This window comes from Pyrus communis, chromosome 16 (assembly GCF_041283825.1).
Source record: "Pyrus communis isolate YQ-2024b chromosome 16, ASM4128382v1, whole genome shotgun sequence".
NCBI lineage: Eukaryota > Viridiplantae > Streptophyta > Magnoliopsida > Rosales > Rosaceae > Pyrus > Pyrus communis.
This window is the reverse complement of record NC_142580.1, coordinates 14,666,008-14,683,245: the sequence shown is the minus strand read 5'-3', so window position 1 is coordinate 14,683,245 and position 17,238 is coordinate 14,666,008. Positions and strand designations below refer to the sequence as shown.

Sequence of the window (17,238 nt, the reverse complement as noted above, 5' to 3'; positions counted from 1 at the left end):
AGTGCGAAGCCATTTTGTTGAATCTGTGATAAAAGATCTTTCTGTGAAAATTGAAGGATTGTTTTGTATTCTAACAATAAAGTTGTACGACAAAAACTTTTGTAAATTAGCCTTTCAATTCAAGTCAGTTCTAAAAGGGTACAAATTGTTTGATCACTTTGATGGAATTGCCGTGTTTCCACCATAGTTAATGATTCATACTGAGCTTGGGGGGTAGCTAATGTATTTCTTGAATGGGAAGCTACTGACATAACATTAAAGAGCTTACTGAGTGCAACTATGTCAGATGAGCATATTGAACATGTTTTGAGTTGCAAAACTGCACATGATGTGCAAGTTGGTGTACAAGATAGGTATGCTTCCATTTCTAAGGCCAGAGTTATCACTTCAAAGATTGAGTTCAAGACTGTGCAAAACAAAGGGTGATACTATTCATCAATATCTATCTAAACACAGGAATATAAAAGAATAGTGAATTGCTACTAGTGAATTTGTATCTAATAATGATTTTATTGTAGCTGCTCTGTCTGGTCTACCAAGAGAATACTCGATTATAAGAACAGTAAACCTTACAAGGGATACTTTTTTTTTTTTTTTTTTTTTTTTTTGTGGAGAGAGAATTTAGGGAGCAATTACTCTGTGCTGAAAGGGAGAATGATTATATGGTGAATGGGTTGGCAAATAATTTTTCTAGTTTGTATATGCAAGGTTCTACTAGATCTTCTTCTATGTATGGTATGACACATGGATCTTCAAGTCATTTTGAAGATATCTCATACTCTACTAGAGGTACAATTATTACGGTACCAAATGGTGTTCCAAGCTTTGATGTGCCATATCCTTAACAAGGTCCATTTTATGGTATTTCAAGTACTATTGGTTTTTCATATCCTCAACAAAATGCATTTCCATCAATGCCATTTTCTTAACAAGGTTTTCGATATATGAGTAATCAGTATATTGATCCATAATCTCAATCAACCCCATTTCATCAACCAACACCATTTCTCGATTTTTCAAATAGCTATGGCTTTGTTGGACTGAACAATACACCAAGACAATTCTAATTCAAGTAATAGTAATTCAAGCAATGGTTCTAGACAATATTATAAACCAAAGACAAATGGGAATGGAAGTTACAGATCATCTAATGGAAGGGGCCAGTCATTTAGAAATAAACAATCAGGTGGGAATTAGCAGTCATAGGCTGGAAATATTGAAGCTAGGACAAACATTGTTCTTGAGTGTCAAATTTGCTCAAAGAGAGGACATTAGCTCCAAATTGTTGGAAGATATCAACTAATTTTAGTTCTATGGGACAAGCTGCGAAATGTTAAATATGTGGAAAGAAAAAGGACAATCTAGGTTCTGCACCAACTCCTTCTTTGAGTGTTATGCAAGCTCAAGCACCTCAGTTGCTTCAAGCATATCAGTCATTTCTTCCTAATGACTCTTGGATTGTGAATACAAGAGCATATCACCATATGATAGCTGATGTGCAACCTCTGCAAAATGTTACACCATATGAAGGCAAGGACAAAATTATTATTGCTAATGGTGAAAGTTTACCAATTAAACATATTGGTTCTGCAAAGCTACAAGCACTATCACATTCCTTGATTTTAACGAGTGTTTTACATGTTCCAACATTTGTTGTTTGTCTATTATCAGTAAAACAATTGTGCAAAGATAACTATTGCTAGTTTATTTGTGATGAGACCAATTTCTATGTGCAGAACAATCTAAAAAAATTTGTAATATACCAAGGAAGGAGTAGTGATGGTAAGTTTTTCGGGTCCCAATGAAGACGCTCTCAAGGAGTTCAATTTCTTCAATTTAGGATTCATTGGGGTTTTTGGTCAAGGGGTGAAATCTACAATGTGGCATCAAAGGTGTGGTCATCCTAACAATGAAGTATTGCCTGTAATGTTGAAGTAGGCACATTTATGATAAACAACACTTGTGTTCATTCTGTATTGCTCGCATGATGTTTGGGTTACAATTTGTAGATAGGAAAGAGTTGTAATTTTTCCCTTTCAAAAAGTACATTCAGATATTTGGGTCCTTCACCTACAAAATCTATAGAGGGTTCAAGTATTATGTGAGTTTTGTTGATGAATTCACAAGACATGTATGGATTTTCCCTTTGATCAATAAATCAGAAGTGTTTGATGTTTTTCATAAGTTCTATAGTCTTATTAATAATCAGTTTGGTTATAGTATTAAATGTTTGCAAATAGATGGTGGTGGAGAGTATATAAGAAATAGATTTGATGAATTTTTAAATGATAAAGGTATTGTTCATATATTTTCTTGTCCATATACCCCTCAGCAAAATGGAACTGCTGAGAGGAAACACAGACACATAATGGATACAGAAATAACATTGCTCACTACTATACAATTACCTCAGGAGTTATAGTTCCATACATTTGCTCATTCTGTTTTTCTTATAAATAGAATGCCATGTAAGGTTTTGAGTATGCAATTATCATATCAGCTATTATTTGGATATAATCCACCATTGCAAGGTTTAAAGTGTTTGCCACAACTGTATATCCATATATTAGGCCTTATAATGAGAATAAACTGCAGCCAAGAGCATCTTTGTGTGTTTTTGTTGGATATGTAGTGGGGTATTAGGGAGTGATTTGTTTTCCTATACAATCTAGAAAAAGTTCATTATTTATAGACATGTAATACATGATGGAACTGTTTTCCCATACAAGATTGTTACTTATACATCAAGGAATCAATTGTCAGTTGATACTCAGGCCTCTAGTTCATCAAATTCTCTAGTAATAGTGACTATTCCTACAGACATTGTCTAGGACTTTAGGATCTTAAACTATGAACATAAATCATGACAACATGGATTTTACTTCTTCAATTTCTTCAAATGTTTCTAATATAAAATTGTCATAACAACTTGTTCCACTGGTGCACAAGCATCTAAAATAACTGACTCACCTCACTCTCCTCCAAATACAGCTTCAATGTTACCTGTCCTAGATCCTACACAATTAGATACCTCAATCTCAAACACACAATGATATGCCAGGATAGAAAAAGCAAACCAAGTTATAAGCAGTTGCTCTCTCAAGAAGAAATTATTCAAATTTTCTAGCAACATTGCCGAATTGGAAACATTGAAACTTGATGATCAAGATTCCAGTTATAGTGGTTTCTCTTTTCTTGCACATAGCATTTATATAACCGAACCATAATCTTTTAGAAGTGCAGCAACAAGTACTAATTGGCAAAATGCAATACAAGAAGGGGTTTAATCATTGAAAAGCCAAGGTACATAGATTCTGGTTCATCCACCAACTTATAGGGCCATTATAGTAAATGGGTATATAAGGTGATGAAGAACCATGATGGATCAATTTCAAGATATAAGGCTCGTTTAGTGGCTCAAGGGTACACTCTAGAACTTGGCTTAGACTATTTTGAAACATTTAGTCCAGTTGTGAGGCATACAATTGTCAGGTTAATCATTTCACTTACAGCTCATCACAAGTGGGAATTGAGACAAGTTGATATCAAGAATGCATTTCATGCATGGAGAATTGGAAGAAAAGTTATACATGAAGCAACCTCAGGGTTTTGTGGACTCTACACACCCAAATTATGTCTGTAAACTAGTGAAGTCGATGTATGGTTTGAAATAGGCACCAAGTGCCTGCAATGCAAAGTTCATAGGGTATTTTCTTGCAATGGGATTTCAAATGTCACATTCTGATACTAGCTTATTTGTCAAGCATGATGGAATGGATGTTATTACTCTAATGTCACTATATGTAGATGATATTATATTAACAGAGTTTATTTCTGTCAAAGTTCAAGCTGTTATTCAAGTACTCAGTGAAGTGTTTAAGTTAAAAGACATGGGAAAGTTGTCATATTTTCTGGGATTGTAGATACAGTATAAACACAATGTGATATCTTCATTAATCAATCCAAGTATGCAAAAGACTAGATACACAAAGCTGGGATGGATACTTGCAAACTAACTATAACTCCATGTAAGCCATATACTCAACTAATAGCATATGGGGGTACACTATTACATGATCCTACTAAATATAGAAGTTTAGTTGGTGCACTTTAATATCTAATTCACTAGACCTGATCTATAATATGTTGTACATGTAGCATGTCAATATATGACCAATCCCACATATATACACTTTACTCTTGTCAAAAGAATATTGAGATATGTACCAGGTACCATATATTGTGGTCTAACATACTCAACATGATCAGATTACTTAATTACTGCCTTCTCAGATTCTAATTGGGCAACTGATCCCAACACAAGGAGGTCAATTACTAGATTTGTGGTTTATATGGGAAACGATCCAATATCATGGCAATCAAAGAAGAAAGCATGAATATCCAGAAGTTCTACAGAGGTATAATACAAGGTTTTAGCACGCTGTGCTGCAGACATGGTATGGATTAGGCTTTGTTAAATGATCGACATCAATTCATTGCTGAAACAGCTTTGTTACATTGTGATAACGTTTATGCTTTGGTTTTTTGTTCCAATCTAGTGTTTCACATTAGAATTAAACATTTGGACATAGATTTTCACTTCATTTGAGAGAAAGTGCAAAGGAAAGACTTAGTGGTACAATACATTCCAACAGAAGAGCAAACATCAAACATTCTCACTAAAAGATTACACCAACATTCATGGACCAACATTTGTTAAACATTGCTATAATCTCAGGCTTGGTTACCCCAGCTGAGATTGAGGGGGATGATAAATGAAGGAATAGAATATGTACAAGTGTCACAATTGTATTGGTTAGTGTCCATGCCATCATAGAGCAGTTAGATTGGTTGGAGCTCTGTTAGGAATCTGTTAATTTGTTAAAGATCTATTAGTTTCTTAGAATTATTGTAACGACTACTGCTTATAAAGCAGAGAATGTATTCTCTCTCACTTATCAATTGAAGCTCAAATTCTTTCTTCTTCATTCTCTTTCTCTCTCATTGCTTTCATTTCTTTCTCTGAATCTCAATTCTTAAGCTAAGTATTCATTAAGATTAGTATTGTTAATACATAGGTGCTAGGTTCTAGCCCGTCACCCGACTAGTGCCTAGTGTCTTTTAGATCCTTAGTTATGACTGTTGCACAACCAACTTATTCATCCAATTATGTGTAGTGTCATTTGGCAATGACTAACGATAATATGATTGTATTTCATATATATATATATATATATATATATATATATATATATATATATATATATATATCTATATTAACAGCTCATAAATTACTAGCATTCAAACGGCCGCAAAATACGATGCTATAAGCTAACATAATTCTTCTTTTATACATATATACGATATTCAAATTTAAGGTATCTTCTACGTCCGCCGCTGTTAGAAATAGAGTTATACCCTGCTCAATTAACCCATTAATGATATTAAAAATTAGAAAGAAAACGGTCTAAGAAAAATAAACAAAAAGAGGTGGAGGAAGGAAGGAAGAGGGAGGAGGATCACAATTTTATCATAGTTTAATACAACCAAATTGGACCGACGTGAAGATAATATATATATTTAGATTATCTGTATGTTATTATTATTGTAACAGCATGAATTAGAAAGTCGTACGTAGCCAAACCCAAATTGTTAAAGACTGAGTTGCCCTTGAGAAGCTTCTCTTCTTTGAAATTCGACCAAAACAGTGTTCAAAGTGGTTCAGCTGGGTCAGTGCATGCCTCACTCTTTTCCCCTTCTCCACTAACTACTAATTTCTATTTAAAATTTCCTATTTATTAGTAATAGCTTTCTTTTCATCAAAATTAGTATTACCTTAGTTGATATTGATCTGCATATTCCTCGACCTTATTGCATGATTAAATTACACATGTTCCCGCACTTATGAGTCCTGAATCCTTAATCATAACATGCTATGAAATACCAAGAAAACTTTGATTGAGATTTTGATTGATGACAAATTCAGCAAGTTGCAGCTAGCTCTTTTGCTGGTCCTGGCTGTATATTTTTTCATGTATATATGCTTGATATTTCAGCATCCCGGACCCTTCGCTATTGGAAGATAATAAAATATATATATATACGCAATTTTATTGGGGGATCAGGTTAGGTTGTGGGATTTAGTCCACATCGAACTTCAACGATCCGAACCATCTACTTTTTAAGTCTTGATTCAATAGATCATTCTTGTAAAAATTCAATTCAATTTGAAACCATTTACTATTTAATTATCACGATGAAATTTTCAAAGTTATTCTTCGAACAAGTGTTCGTCAATTTATTTGAACTCAATTAAATGTCTCAAATACTTCCGATTTCGCTAATGTTTTGTAAGGATAATCTATGAGGTGCAACTTGAAAAATAAATTATTCGAATCGTTAAAGTTTGATGTGATGTGGGCCCCACAATTAATTCCCATTTTTATAAAAAAAAAAAAAATTAGGAGTCCTTCTCCTTAAAAGCATCCTATATATATACACACACACACACACCTATATATTGCATTTTGTAAAGCAAATATCAGTTTCTAGCTTGCTGAGGAAAGTAAACTTCTTGAACATGCTTGAAGCAATGCATTGGGCCGCCACGCCCAAGTACAAAGATATAAGAATCTCTTGAGCTTGCAAAACTAGGCCAATACAAAAGATGGCTGTTGAAGGAATGTGCATTAGGAATTTTTGTGTATAACTGAAATAAAATGGTCAGAAGATTTGATGATTGAAAAATATAGTATTAGAGTGATTTAACTTTGATGGTTCAATTAATCCCATCCATGCATGTCACTCGAGTAGTGCTGCAGGCGTGCATGAGGCAATGTCATTTTATGAGTCACTTAGCCCTACTAGTTGACCTAATCAAATTTCAAAGCAACAGTCACCTCAAGGTTCAACTAATTGATTTGAGCCCCCACAGATTAAACAAGGACACATTAATACGTAACACCTTTATCTTTCCACGAACTTCACGGCAAAAACAAAAGATTGGAGCCACGGTTCATACAATTACAAAGAGATTGATTACAGAAAAAAGAACAAACAGACAAAAGAAGAATTCAATAAAGATGAATTTGCTGTTTTGGTTCACCAATTAGGAGTGGCACTGGTACTTGTATTCTCGGTTGAATTTAACAATTCTTCCAAGTAATCTACTCCCAGATCTTCAAACACCACCACATTCTCTATCCTCACATCTCTGTCAACTTTACTTTTCTTGAACGCAGTTTTCCTTCTCATCGAGTGCTTTCGCTTAAGCGCCATCACCGGCGAACACCCTCCCAAATCCGAGGTACCATAATTGATCTCCCTAAGCGATTCGCGGACTCTCTCTACTGGGAAGTTGAGAATTGCCGTAGAGCCTCTCATGGAAAAGGCAGCTTGATCATAGGCAAGAGCTGCAGCTTCGGCACTGTCAAATGTGCCTAGCCACACCCTTATGCCATTTCTAGTGGAGTCTCTTATTTCTGCAGCAAACTTGCCCCACGGCCGCCTCCGAACCCCTCTATAGGACTTTTCCTCTTTCAGGTTTTCTTCTTCGAATGCGGAGCTCACCTCCTCTTCCTTAATTGGGTTTGCAGAAACAGAAACACTTGACGTTATTTCTTGAGTGGCCTCCGAAATTAGACCATAGAGAAGCATTTCTTCTGAATCATTTTCATTGAAAGGTAATGAATTGTTGCCAAATTTAAGACCATCATCCCAAGAAAATGATGATCCAAATGAAGATTCTGGTGACAAATTGGAGTTTGGGGGATCAAAAATCGAGTAATTCATTTGAAGAGTTGGGGTGTCTTTGTTTCCTGCTTGGATCACTCTCTGTGTGTGTATGTGCATGTTGGTTTGCTAAAGATTTGCATCCTCTTCCATTATATATACCCAATTCCAATGGGTCCCAGAGGACCAATGTGGACCAATAGAGGCCAATAGGGTCCCAGGTTAAAATGACAATAAGGACGGGGTAAAATTACGAGGGTGAAATGGTAAAATCATCCAGATAGATACATATTAAAATAGATGTGGTGGCTATATTTTATTAGTTTTTTGTATTATTGTATTATTGTTGGATGCCACATAAGTTGGGATGAATTTGAGCACATGGGTCAATTGAAGCATGGCGGCCAAGTCAGAGAGAAACCCCACATCAAACTCCTCATGAGTTCTACAAACTCGTTTTCTTCACAACGAACAAAAAACGATGAACAAGCAAAGGAACTGAAATCAAGTTTGAAACAAAAAATTTCCCCTATTCTCTATTCAATATATAACATTGTCATTCGGTGGGGTTAAATAGCCATACCTTCCGCCAATCTTTTCTTTGATAACATTGTATAGTTCCTTCTCTGTCCGAATATATATGTATAGTTTGTTCTTCTAGGTTGCACCTGCAAAGTAAATAATGTATTGCTGAACTAACCAGTTTCCTTTTCCTTTTTCTAATTCCAAACTTTCTCTTATCAAAGAATCAAGAAAATTGAAGATCTGCAGAACAAGGATGAAAAATAATCTTTTTCCATCAACATTTTGTGCTTCTAGTGATTAGGGTTTTGTTATACAGTGAAGGATGTGGGTGACTTTGAGATCTTGAAGAAATACAATCTTAGAATACATCTCTAAATTAACTTGGGGTGTATTTAGAATATAATTTCCCTCTTTAAAATTTTATTAGGCCTAAATGGTCATTTTATGTTAGGTGTATATATAAGCCACTTAACAATAAACTTTTATGTGGGTTAACAATATGTGTGGTGTTAATAAAAAAAACTCTAAGTAAAATTTCACCTTCAGTACGAAAGTGGTTTTATTTATGTTTCTAAATTTATGTTCATTTGCATTTATATTGTTCGGACTTCATTAAACGTATGCAAAAGACTCGCACACACAACTTATATATTTTTATTTGATTTTGATGCAACAAGTAAAATCAAAATCATAACCTTTTGAAAGCACGAAAAAAATTAAAAACAAAATAGCTAAAAAACTTGTAAGGGCAATAGGGACTAATCTTTCATTAGGTAGATTGGTGTCACTTTGCATTTTCTTTACGTCTCTCTCTTTGTATAACATCGGGATTCATGTGAAATGATTAGCCAAAAATCCTACTTTGCTGCTATCTGGACGTAAACCTCCACCCGAATGAAAGAGAAATTAATTTGTATGAACCTCCAAATTTACTAGGGTTAATTTTCGTTGCGAATAGTTCTCTGATTGGGATATACACAACCAAAAATGTTATCCTAAATGTACAAAAACTAATTGATCAAGTCGGCATTGAAAAATTGATGTTTGAAAGCTATAGATACATGCCCCCTTGAAACTTTTCATTTCAAAGTCATCAAAACTAAGATACTTTGATCAACTTTGAAAGTCCTCCAGAAAGAATGGATACTAGTGAACTGGATACTAGTGCACGAAAGAGACAACTCTGCAGTAGAAGAGCGTGCATCTTTGACATATTTCATGCATATGGAACTTCTAGGAAAATGCCATTTTAGGATCATTCTTTTCTTTTGTCTTTATCACGTACACAAGGTAAATATTGTGGAGCCTAAAATAATCCAAATATTGTAGAGGCGACATGTGAAATTTTGCCCAAGAAAGACAAGATTGCCCTCAATAAATGGGCAAGCTTCTTAGATGCACCCACATGCAGCTCACACCTTTGAAAGTCCCAACAGCTGAATACGACTGCCCACAGCTCACCTGCCCTTGGCAAGGAAAAGTCAAAACATTAAAGATAAGGATTAATTACTCAAATACTATCTTTAATACATTCCCAATTGAAGATTGACTCCAATCAAGTAAGTGATCCCAATTTAAATCAATTAGGGATAATTACTCTATTATCTTAGGATATTATTTCCTATTTAATATCTTGAGAATATTTCTCCATAAATCTTGGCCAATAGGATGCCGCCACGTGTAGGGTAAAACCCTAACACTATGGCCGGCCCTATCCCCTCTAAATACCCCATATTCTACCAAATTTCAGAAGCTTTTGCTACCTAAAAAATCCCTAAACATTTTACTCTCTCATAAAAACTGACATAGGCATCGGAGATCCATTGTCCTAACGTCCCTCCCACCTTGTGGGCGCGTGAGGCTTAGGTCCTTGATCAGAGGTGTTAATTATTTTGCAGATGCATTTTCGTCAAGACTAAAAATGACGGAAATTTGCATCGACAAATATTTTCCACAAAAATTTGCTATTTTCTTATAACCTATAACACGAATATAAATTTGGTTTTTCCATTTAAACTATATTGAATTTAACACAGTGATAATATGGAGATGTGTGCTAGTAAATTTTGGTCCAAATAATTTGATGAAAATTAAAGACTTTTGCTACTATTCCTTCATTTTCTCTTGTAAGGGGGACAAGGGTGCATGTTACAATTAGTGCCCGAATCACCGGTCAAGCAAGACTACTCCCACTTGGCATATTTATTTCTTTTTTAATTTTAAATTAAGCATAAATATTATTTAATATTTTAATCTGTTGGAAAAGATGTTCAAATTTTAATGCAACGAAATGGCACACTACAATGGCCAACTGCAATAATCTATATATGCATGAATATTATTATACCAAGTCATAGCTCACATCTTAACTTTTAATTTACTTGTTATGTTCAAAAGGGAAGAGAACACTATTCCCTTGTAGTTAATTGTGCACTCCATCAATTTTCTTGTCTACAGCCCCACCACTATTTAAATAAATAAATAAGCCAAATCTTACATAAAGATATCAATAGAAAAACTAGAAGAGAGGTAACGAATAGAAAAGTATAAGAACGAAAAAACAAAGAAAAAAAATAAAAAGGAGGAAACCACAAAGGAAGCTGCTAGGTCATTTCTATTCCATCTTCAACTTCAATTTTCTTTGTTCTAAATGCATATATATGACGAATACTGAAACGAAACAATAAAAAAATTGAATTATCTGTTTTTATTTTTCATATGTGCTTAAATGTTAGACTTGTTTGCTAATTGTGGTGGTCCCCAGATACTGTTTTTCACTCCCTGTCACTATTTTTATCACTCCCTGTCACTATTTTTATCACTCCCTAAACACACAGAATTTGTAACTTCAGTTGTTGCAGAAATTTTTGGTTCTATTGAGGCTGTGCGAATAACTTGGAAAAGAGATTGGAAGCATTTGGATTGAAACAGATTTCATCTTGGTTATTCATTATCTTTTCAAGGCTCCACAAGCAGTCTGTTTGTATCTTATAGTGGATTGAAAGAACTGTTTGAGGCAACTTCATCAAATGTGATTTATTTGTACACATATTTATCGAGAAGGAAATCAACTTGCAAATAGAGAAGGAAATCAAGTTGCAAATAGTTATATATGCTTAATAAGTGGTGGTCTACAATTTGAAATTTGCAGCCTCTGCCTATGCTCGTGACATTATATTTTGTCCTTATTACCATTTTCGTTGATCATTTTATCTTTGCGGGTCTTGGCCTATTTCCCCCTTCCTCTCCCCTCTTTTATATCATCAATAAAATGGTGGAGGAGGGACATGCGGGGGGTTTCTAGGTGTAATGGCCCTCACCCCTTCAGAGGGTATGTGCCTAGCACACGACCATTGTCCAAGAGCTAATCTCACTTATTCTTTCTCCATTTAATTTTTGTTTAAAGTATATAAAATGAACTGTTTTTTTTTCTTCTAATGAAATTGAACCAAAATAGAGGTGATTCCAAACGGCCAATTCATCACCATTATTTTGACTAGCCAGTTAGGCCAGAAATGATGCATACAGATTCATCGTACATGGTCGATTCATATATTTTTCATATCTAACTTGCAATTATCATATGCACCACCCACCCGTGCACTTTGCATCAACTTAGCATTTCAAACATCTTCAAGCTCACGACTGCGCCCCTAGTTACTACAATAAAAATTAATTCAACTAACTATATATGTGATTATAAATCCTTAAGAATGTTATCCAAAACCCAAGATCATGTTGGATGTTTAAGGTTAGTAGGTTATGATTATGTAGAAATAAAAAGGGTGAAAGATTATTTTAAGACACAGTTCAGAGATGAAACCAGAAAATTATATTTAGTGAGGGCTCCTTTTTCTCATGGACAAGAAAATGAATTTCATTGTTAATAATTGTACTCTTAGTATGATAGAGGTGAATCGTAACAACTACGTACTTCTGCATGTCATTTAGCACCTTTGGAGTATGACATTTTTGTCATTATCTTATACTTTTTATTTCATTATTAAAAGTCAATTATATTTATGCATATAGGATATTAGCAGAGTGCAAATACTTCAAACTTAATATGATTTTGCTTAATCATAAATTTGAGAGTAGAGAGATTGGCTAAAACAATGTGTTTCTCTTTGTGTAACTAAGTTCAAATCTCACCTCCCAAAATATGTATCCAACCTACCCATCTATATGATAACTTATTCGCATTGTGAAGCCGCATGACCAATTTAATTCAATAGGATATTATTAAGAAAACCTTAATTGATACCAAGATATACCTTGAATGCCTTGAATATTAGGATACTATTAAGCAATTGTTTAAAATAAACAGCTAGAGAACATGAATAATTACTAGCTATGTATTGGAATGCCGTCGTTAGTTATTGATTAAATCTTCAAACCAAAAGCCGGATTTTCCTATTCACATGTTTATGTTGTCGTCACATTATTCATTGTATATAATTTCAATGCATACATAATTGTTTTTTTATAATATAACATGTCACATTGTTATAATTTCATAAAGTTGGTTTATATATATATATATATGTGTGTGTGTGTGTGTGTGTGTGTGTGTGTGTATAATACATACATACATACATATTCTTGCCTTGAGAAAATTATATACAATGTTATAATTTCATAAAGTTGGTTTATCTATATGTATTGTCTTGAGAAAATTACAAGGAAATTATGACATTCTTCTAAGAAGCATGTAGAAATTTAAAAAAATAATATCCTCATTTGTACTCATCTTTTTCATATTCTTGGACTTTAAACTTTTCTTCATGGTCATGGAGCTCATCTTCATTCATGTACTCCATGCTCTCTTTGTTTGGATTTTTGTCGATGAGAGCATAGGCAACTTTGAAAAGATTGAGATAGAAAAAGGACTTTCCCCCTCCACCTCTTGGAATGAGTTCCCTTGAAACATAATGACTTGTTAGAGATGTCTAATATTGTCGAATGGCTTCTTAGGTGCAGGCTTCATGAATTGAATCTCCTTAAAATTGCTTAAATCTCCTTAAGAAGAACGTTGACAATTAGGCTGAAGCACGAGTATATCTCGCTCTCTTTAAGGAGTTCAAACCCACTGCAATTTGACAACTTCCATGAACCGGTGCAGCAGTATTTCCCTTAATTTGTCCTATCCATAATACAATAGCCTAACTAAATCGTTGTGTGACTCAAACCTATCTGCGCACAATGAAGAGTCCAAAGCTCCACCACACGAACACCCTTATTTGGTCAATAAGTAACAATAAAAAGATGAAGAAAATTGAGAAAATAATAGTTGTAGAAGAGATTGGGTAGTGAATAATATAAGTTTATTATCACCATGAGTAAATAGGGTAATAAACACAAAACAACAAGAAAAGAGTTACAAAGTTGCATACGAAGAAGGTAAAAATATTGCATTTGAATTTTCCCCTAACAACAAATAATAACAATCATCTTAGTTTCCAAATAACAAATAGTTAATTTATTTAACATTAAGAATGCAGCAACCTATTGTTACAAGATGGTTGTAGTCTGTTAGTATGAGAGTACATTTCCTCTTTTATCTTCATTCATTGCAAACAATATCAATCAATAAGTTTGATCTTTTTCTAAATTGTTTCTATTTTAACATAAAATCATCACTGAATATGGCTGATCACCCGTTAATAGATGGTGAATTTGCTCTGCAGCAGATCTTTTTGAAAATTTACTTCTCTATTTTCTACAAGGTTCTCCGAGTGCTCCTTGAAATTACTTGGTTTGTTTTATGCATACTAAGTGTTTATTCTTCAAACTACCCATGTAGATGAAAACGAACAAAAGATAAGTTTGATATCATCACCAAATGCTAGCCAAGATGAAGTTTTCCCATCATTTCAGTATAACAGATGTAACCGGTACATGGGATTTGTGTGGTAGATGTCGCCGATACATGAATCAGTACAAACTTTATCAAACTAATTGAGGATTATAATATTAGTATTGGTTGTGCTTTAAAAGATGACAACGTTATTGATTACAGAATATTTCCGATCTTATACCTTAACCAAGTCAAATGTTGGTGCTCAGGTAATAAGTTGTTAGGTCACATGGGTCCCGGGAAATACCGTAGTATGTTCTCACTCAACACCTTTACTTTAAACACCTTTTTAGATAAATACAACAATAAAAAATTTATATATTCTGTATTATTAATTTGAAAAATCATGATATCGATAATTCCTGTTACATGTAATTCATTTCACAAGAAGGAAAGATGCATCATTCCTTTAGCCTTGAAAACAACTTTTCCTTGGGTTCTCTTACATAAGTGAAGCATTGGGTTTTTTGTGGCTAGGCTCAATGCATCTATATTTTGGTAATTGACTACTTGAGCTTTTTCTTCTTTTTTGTGATGATTATTATTGAGTAATAAAACATTGAATAATTGTTGTACTCGTTTGCGATCATCTTAATTGATTAACTAGTTGATAAATCAATTAGGTTGTGATCAAGGATAATATCGCCACCTCACGAGTGCATTATCTGGACAGTCTGCAAGTGCACGTATTTGCTGGGATGCATAACCCATTTTTGAAATCTAAATAGGTAAATTAACACCTTGGGTTAATTAGGGTTTGGAAAACTTGATTACACTAGAAATAAATATTGGGCCTGAGTAAAGGTCCAACGAGTGAGAATTGTAGAGGCAAAGCTTGTCTGGCCTTGTTCCTTTACGAAATCCACTTGGACCCAAATTGGCCTTTGACTTGTACGTCAAAGATGCCAGAGGCCAACTCATCAGCATAGAGGATCTTAGAAATTAACAAGGGGAAATGCTAAAAAGACTTTCCTAAAAGTGAGAATCTTTATGGATTCTCTATCATCTTATATTTTTTGCACAAATTTTCGTTCAAACATTATAAAATATTATACCAAAAACATAATTAAGATGACGGAGAGTACGTGAAAAGCCCTACTTTGAGAGAATCTTCTTAATTTCCCTCGTTAACAAAATAATTGTCTTGGTTAAGTTAGTTTTGGGTAACCACCCATATAGTTTGGGATTACAATCCCTCCAAAGAATTATTTTCTGGAAAGTAATTACCAAGTCGGCTCCAAGTAGCTACACAGTGCTTGCTCAAAGAAGGAAGAATAAACGACCTATAAATTCAAGTGAATGACTCAGAGCGACACACAAATCAATCAACAAAAAAGATTACAAGTTTTCGAACTAAAAGTTCTCTGTCTATACTTGTTTCATTTCTTTTGCCTTATCAAAAGACCATTTGAAACCAAGATCATAGATATTTAGGAAACCTTCCATTGGATTCTAAGACCAATTAGAATTTGCTCTGCTATTATCTCTTTTACGTTGTATCAATTTACCAACCTTAAGATAGTTAGTCTCTTTGGTTGTAACCCTTTACAAGGAAGTATCTTTAACCCAATCTGATGGTCTCATATAGGCCTGGCAAACCGGTCGTGTTTGTCGTGTTTCGTGTCATATTCTTGTAACACATGTTATCTTAACGGGTCATGTCGTGTTACACTCATTATCTTAACGGGTCGTTAACAGGTCAAGTCACTTTACTGAGTAGGTAAAATAATCTGACCCATTATGACCCATTAAAAAAAATAATTTTTTTCCTTAAATTTGCACATACCACATTGCCACATAAATATTACTTCAAAACATAAAAACACATTTGTCGTTAAGTACTACATCTACACTCCAAAATAAGATCTTAATAAAAAAAAGCACCAATACACTACTAGTCTACTACAAAATATCAAATGTACAAGGGTATGCAAAATGAATGATTTTTTCTTTTCAAAGTTGTGAAGCCTTTCTCAAAAATTAAAACCTTGCCAATAAAACTCAAAGCTTGCATGTTATTCCTATTACAAAATTCTTCAATTTTCATTGATCACCATGGGGAAATTGTATTGGAACTTTGGCTTTATCTATTGCCTTCAAGAGTTATGTTGATAATGTTTTTAGTAAGGTTTTTCACATTAGAACTCTCTTCCGCATAAACTAAGTATAGAAAAACCAAACATTATAAACCATTCAAATTATGAGAAGTTTACAAAAATAATCATAAAAAGAAATAAAACAATAATACTATACCATATAGAAATATATTACCTCATTTTTTCCAAATTTAATTATATATATATATATATATAATTATAGTATATAATATTATATATATAAATATATGATATATAGTATTCTTAGGGGTATAAAATTAACAAATTAATATTTTTCTTATTGTGTATAACCATCCACGTGTATATATATGGACCAACTCGTTATCTTAACAGGTGCTTATCGGGTTACCCCGATTCATTATCGTGTCGGCCTAATAACCTGTTAATTTTGTGTCGTGTCATGTCGGGTTAACGGGTCATGATAGAAATTGCCAGACCTAGTCTCATATCTAATCTGATAAGAGTTCTATCTATTGTTCTAAGTTTATGTATGTATGTATGTACTTTGTTTGTTTAGTGATATTCAACAATATTAATATCAATTTCAATTATTTACTATTTTTTTATCACTTACTATCTTAACTTTATGTTGTGAATGACTAAAGTGGCGTGCTTGAATATAACCAGTTTATATTTAACCCTATATCAGTAGTTTCTAGTCTACTATTGAGAAATAGTTAAAGTCCTTAATAGGTAAGGCATTAAAAAGAACCAAACGTGAGCCAAACATTGGCACGTTCCTTTATAAAGAAGTTTTATTACTTGTGGTGCAATTATTCAATATGCATTTAATCTATTCTAAATACAATATGTCTTTTTGTTGGCATAAGGCAACGATCACGCTTGATAATTAACAAACAAAAGGATTCACAAAAGAATTTACTAAACCTCTATGAAGGCCAAATTAAGTGTGAAACCTGACAACTGAGAAACAGAACTACTTCTCGAGCCAGCAGGGTTTCTTTTACAACGAACAAAACTTGCTCAATCACTGCATTTGAGAACATT

The 17,238-nt window shown here is 33.7% G+C and overlaps 1 protein-coding gene across 1 annotated transcript; it reads right to left on the bottom strand.

Annotated features, from left to right (window-relative positions):
• Positions 1-6,950: 6,950 nt before the first annotated feature.
• Positions 6,951-7,871, bottom strand: LOC137732950 (ethylene-responsive transcription factor 1B-like). The gene has a single exon (XM_068472184.2). It carries the CDS (start codon positions 7,849-7,851, stop codon positions 7,102-7,104), a length of 750 nt encoding a protein of 249 aa, XP_068328285.2. The 5' UTR covers positions 7,852-7,871; the 3' UTR covers positions 6,951-7,101.
• Positions 7,872-17,238: the final 9,367 nt, after the last annotated feature.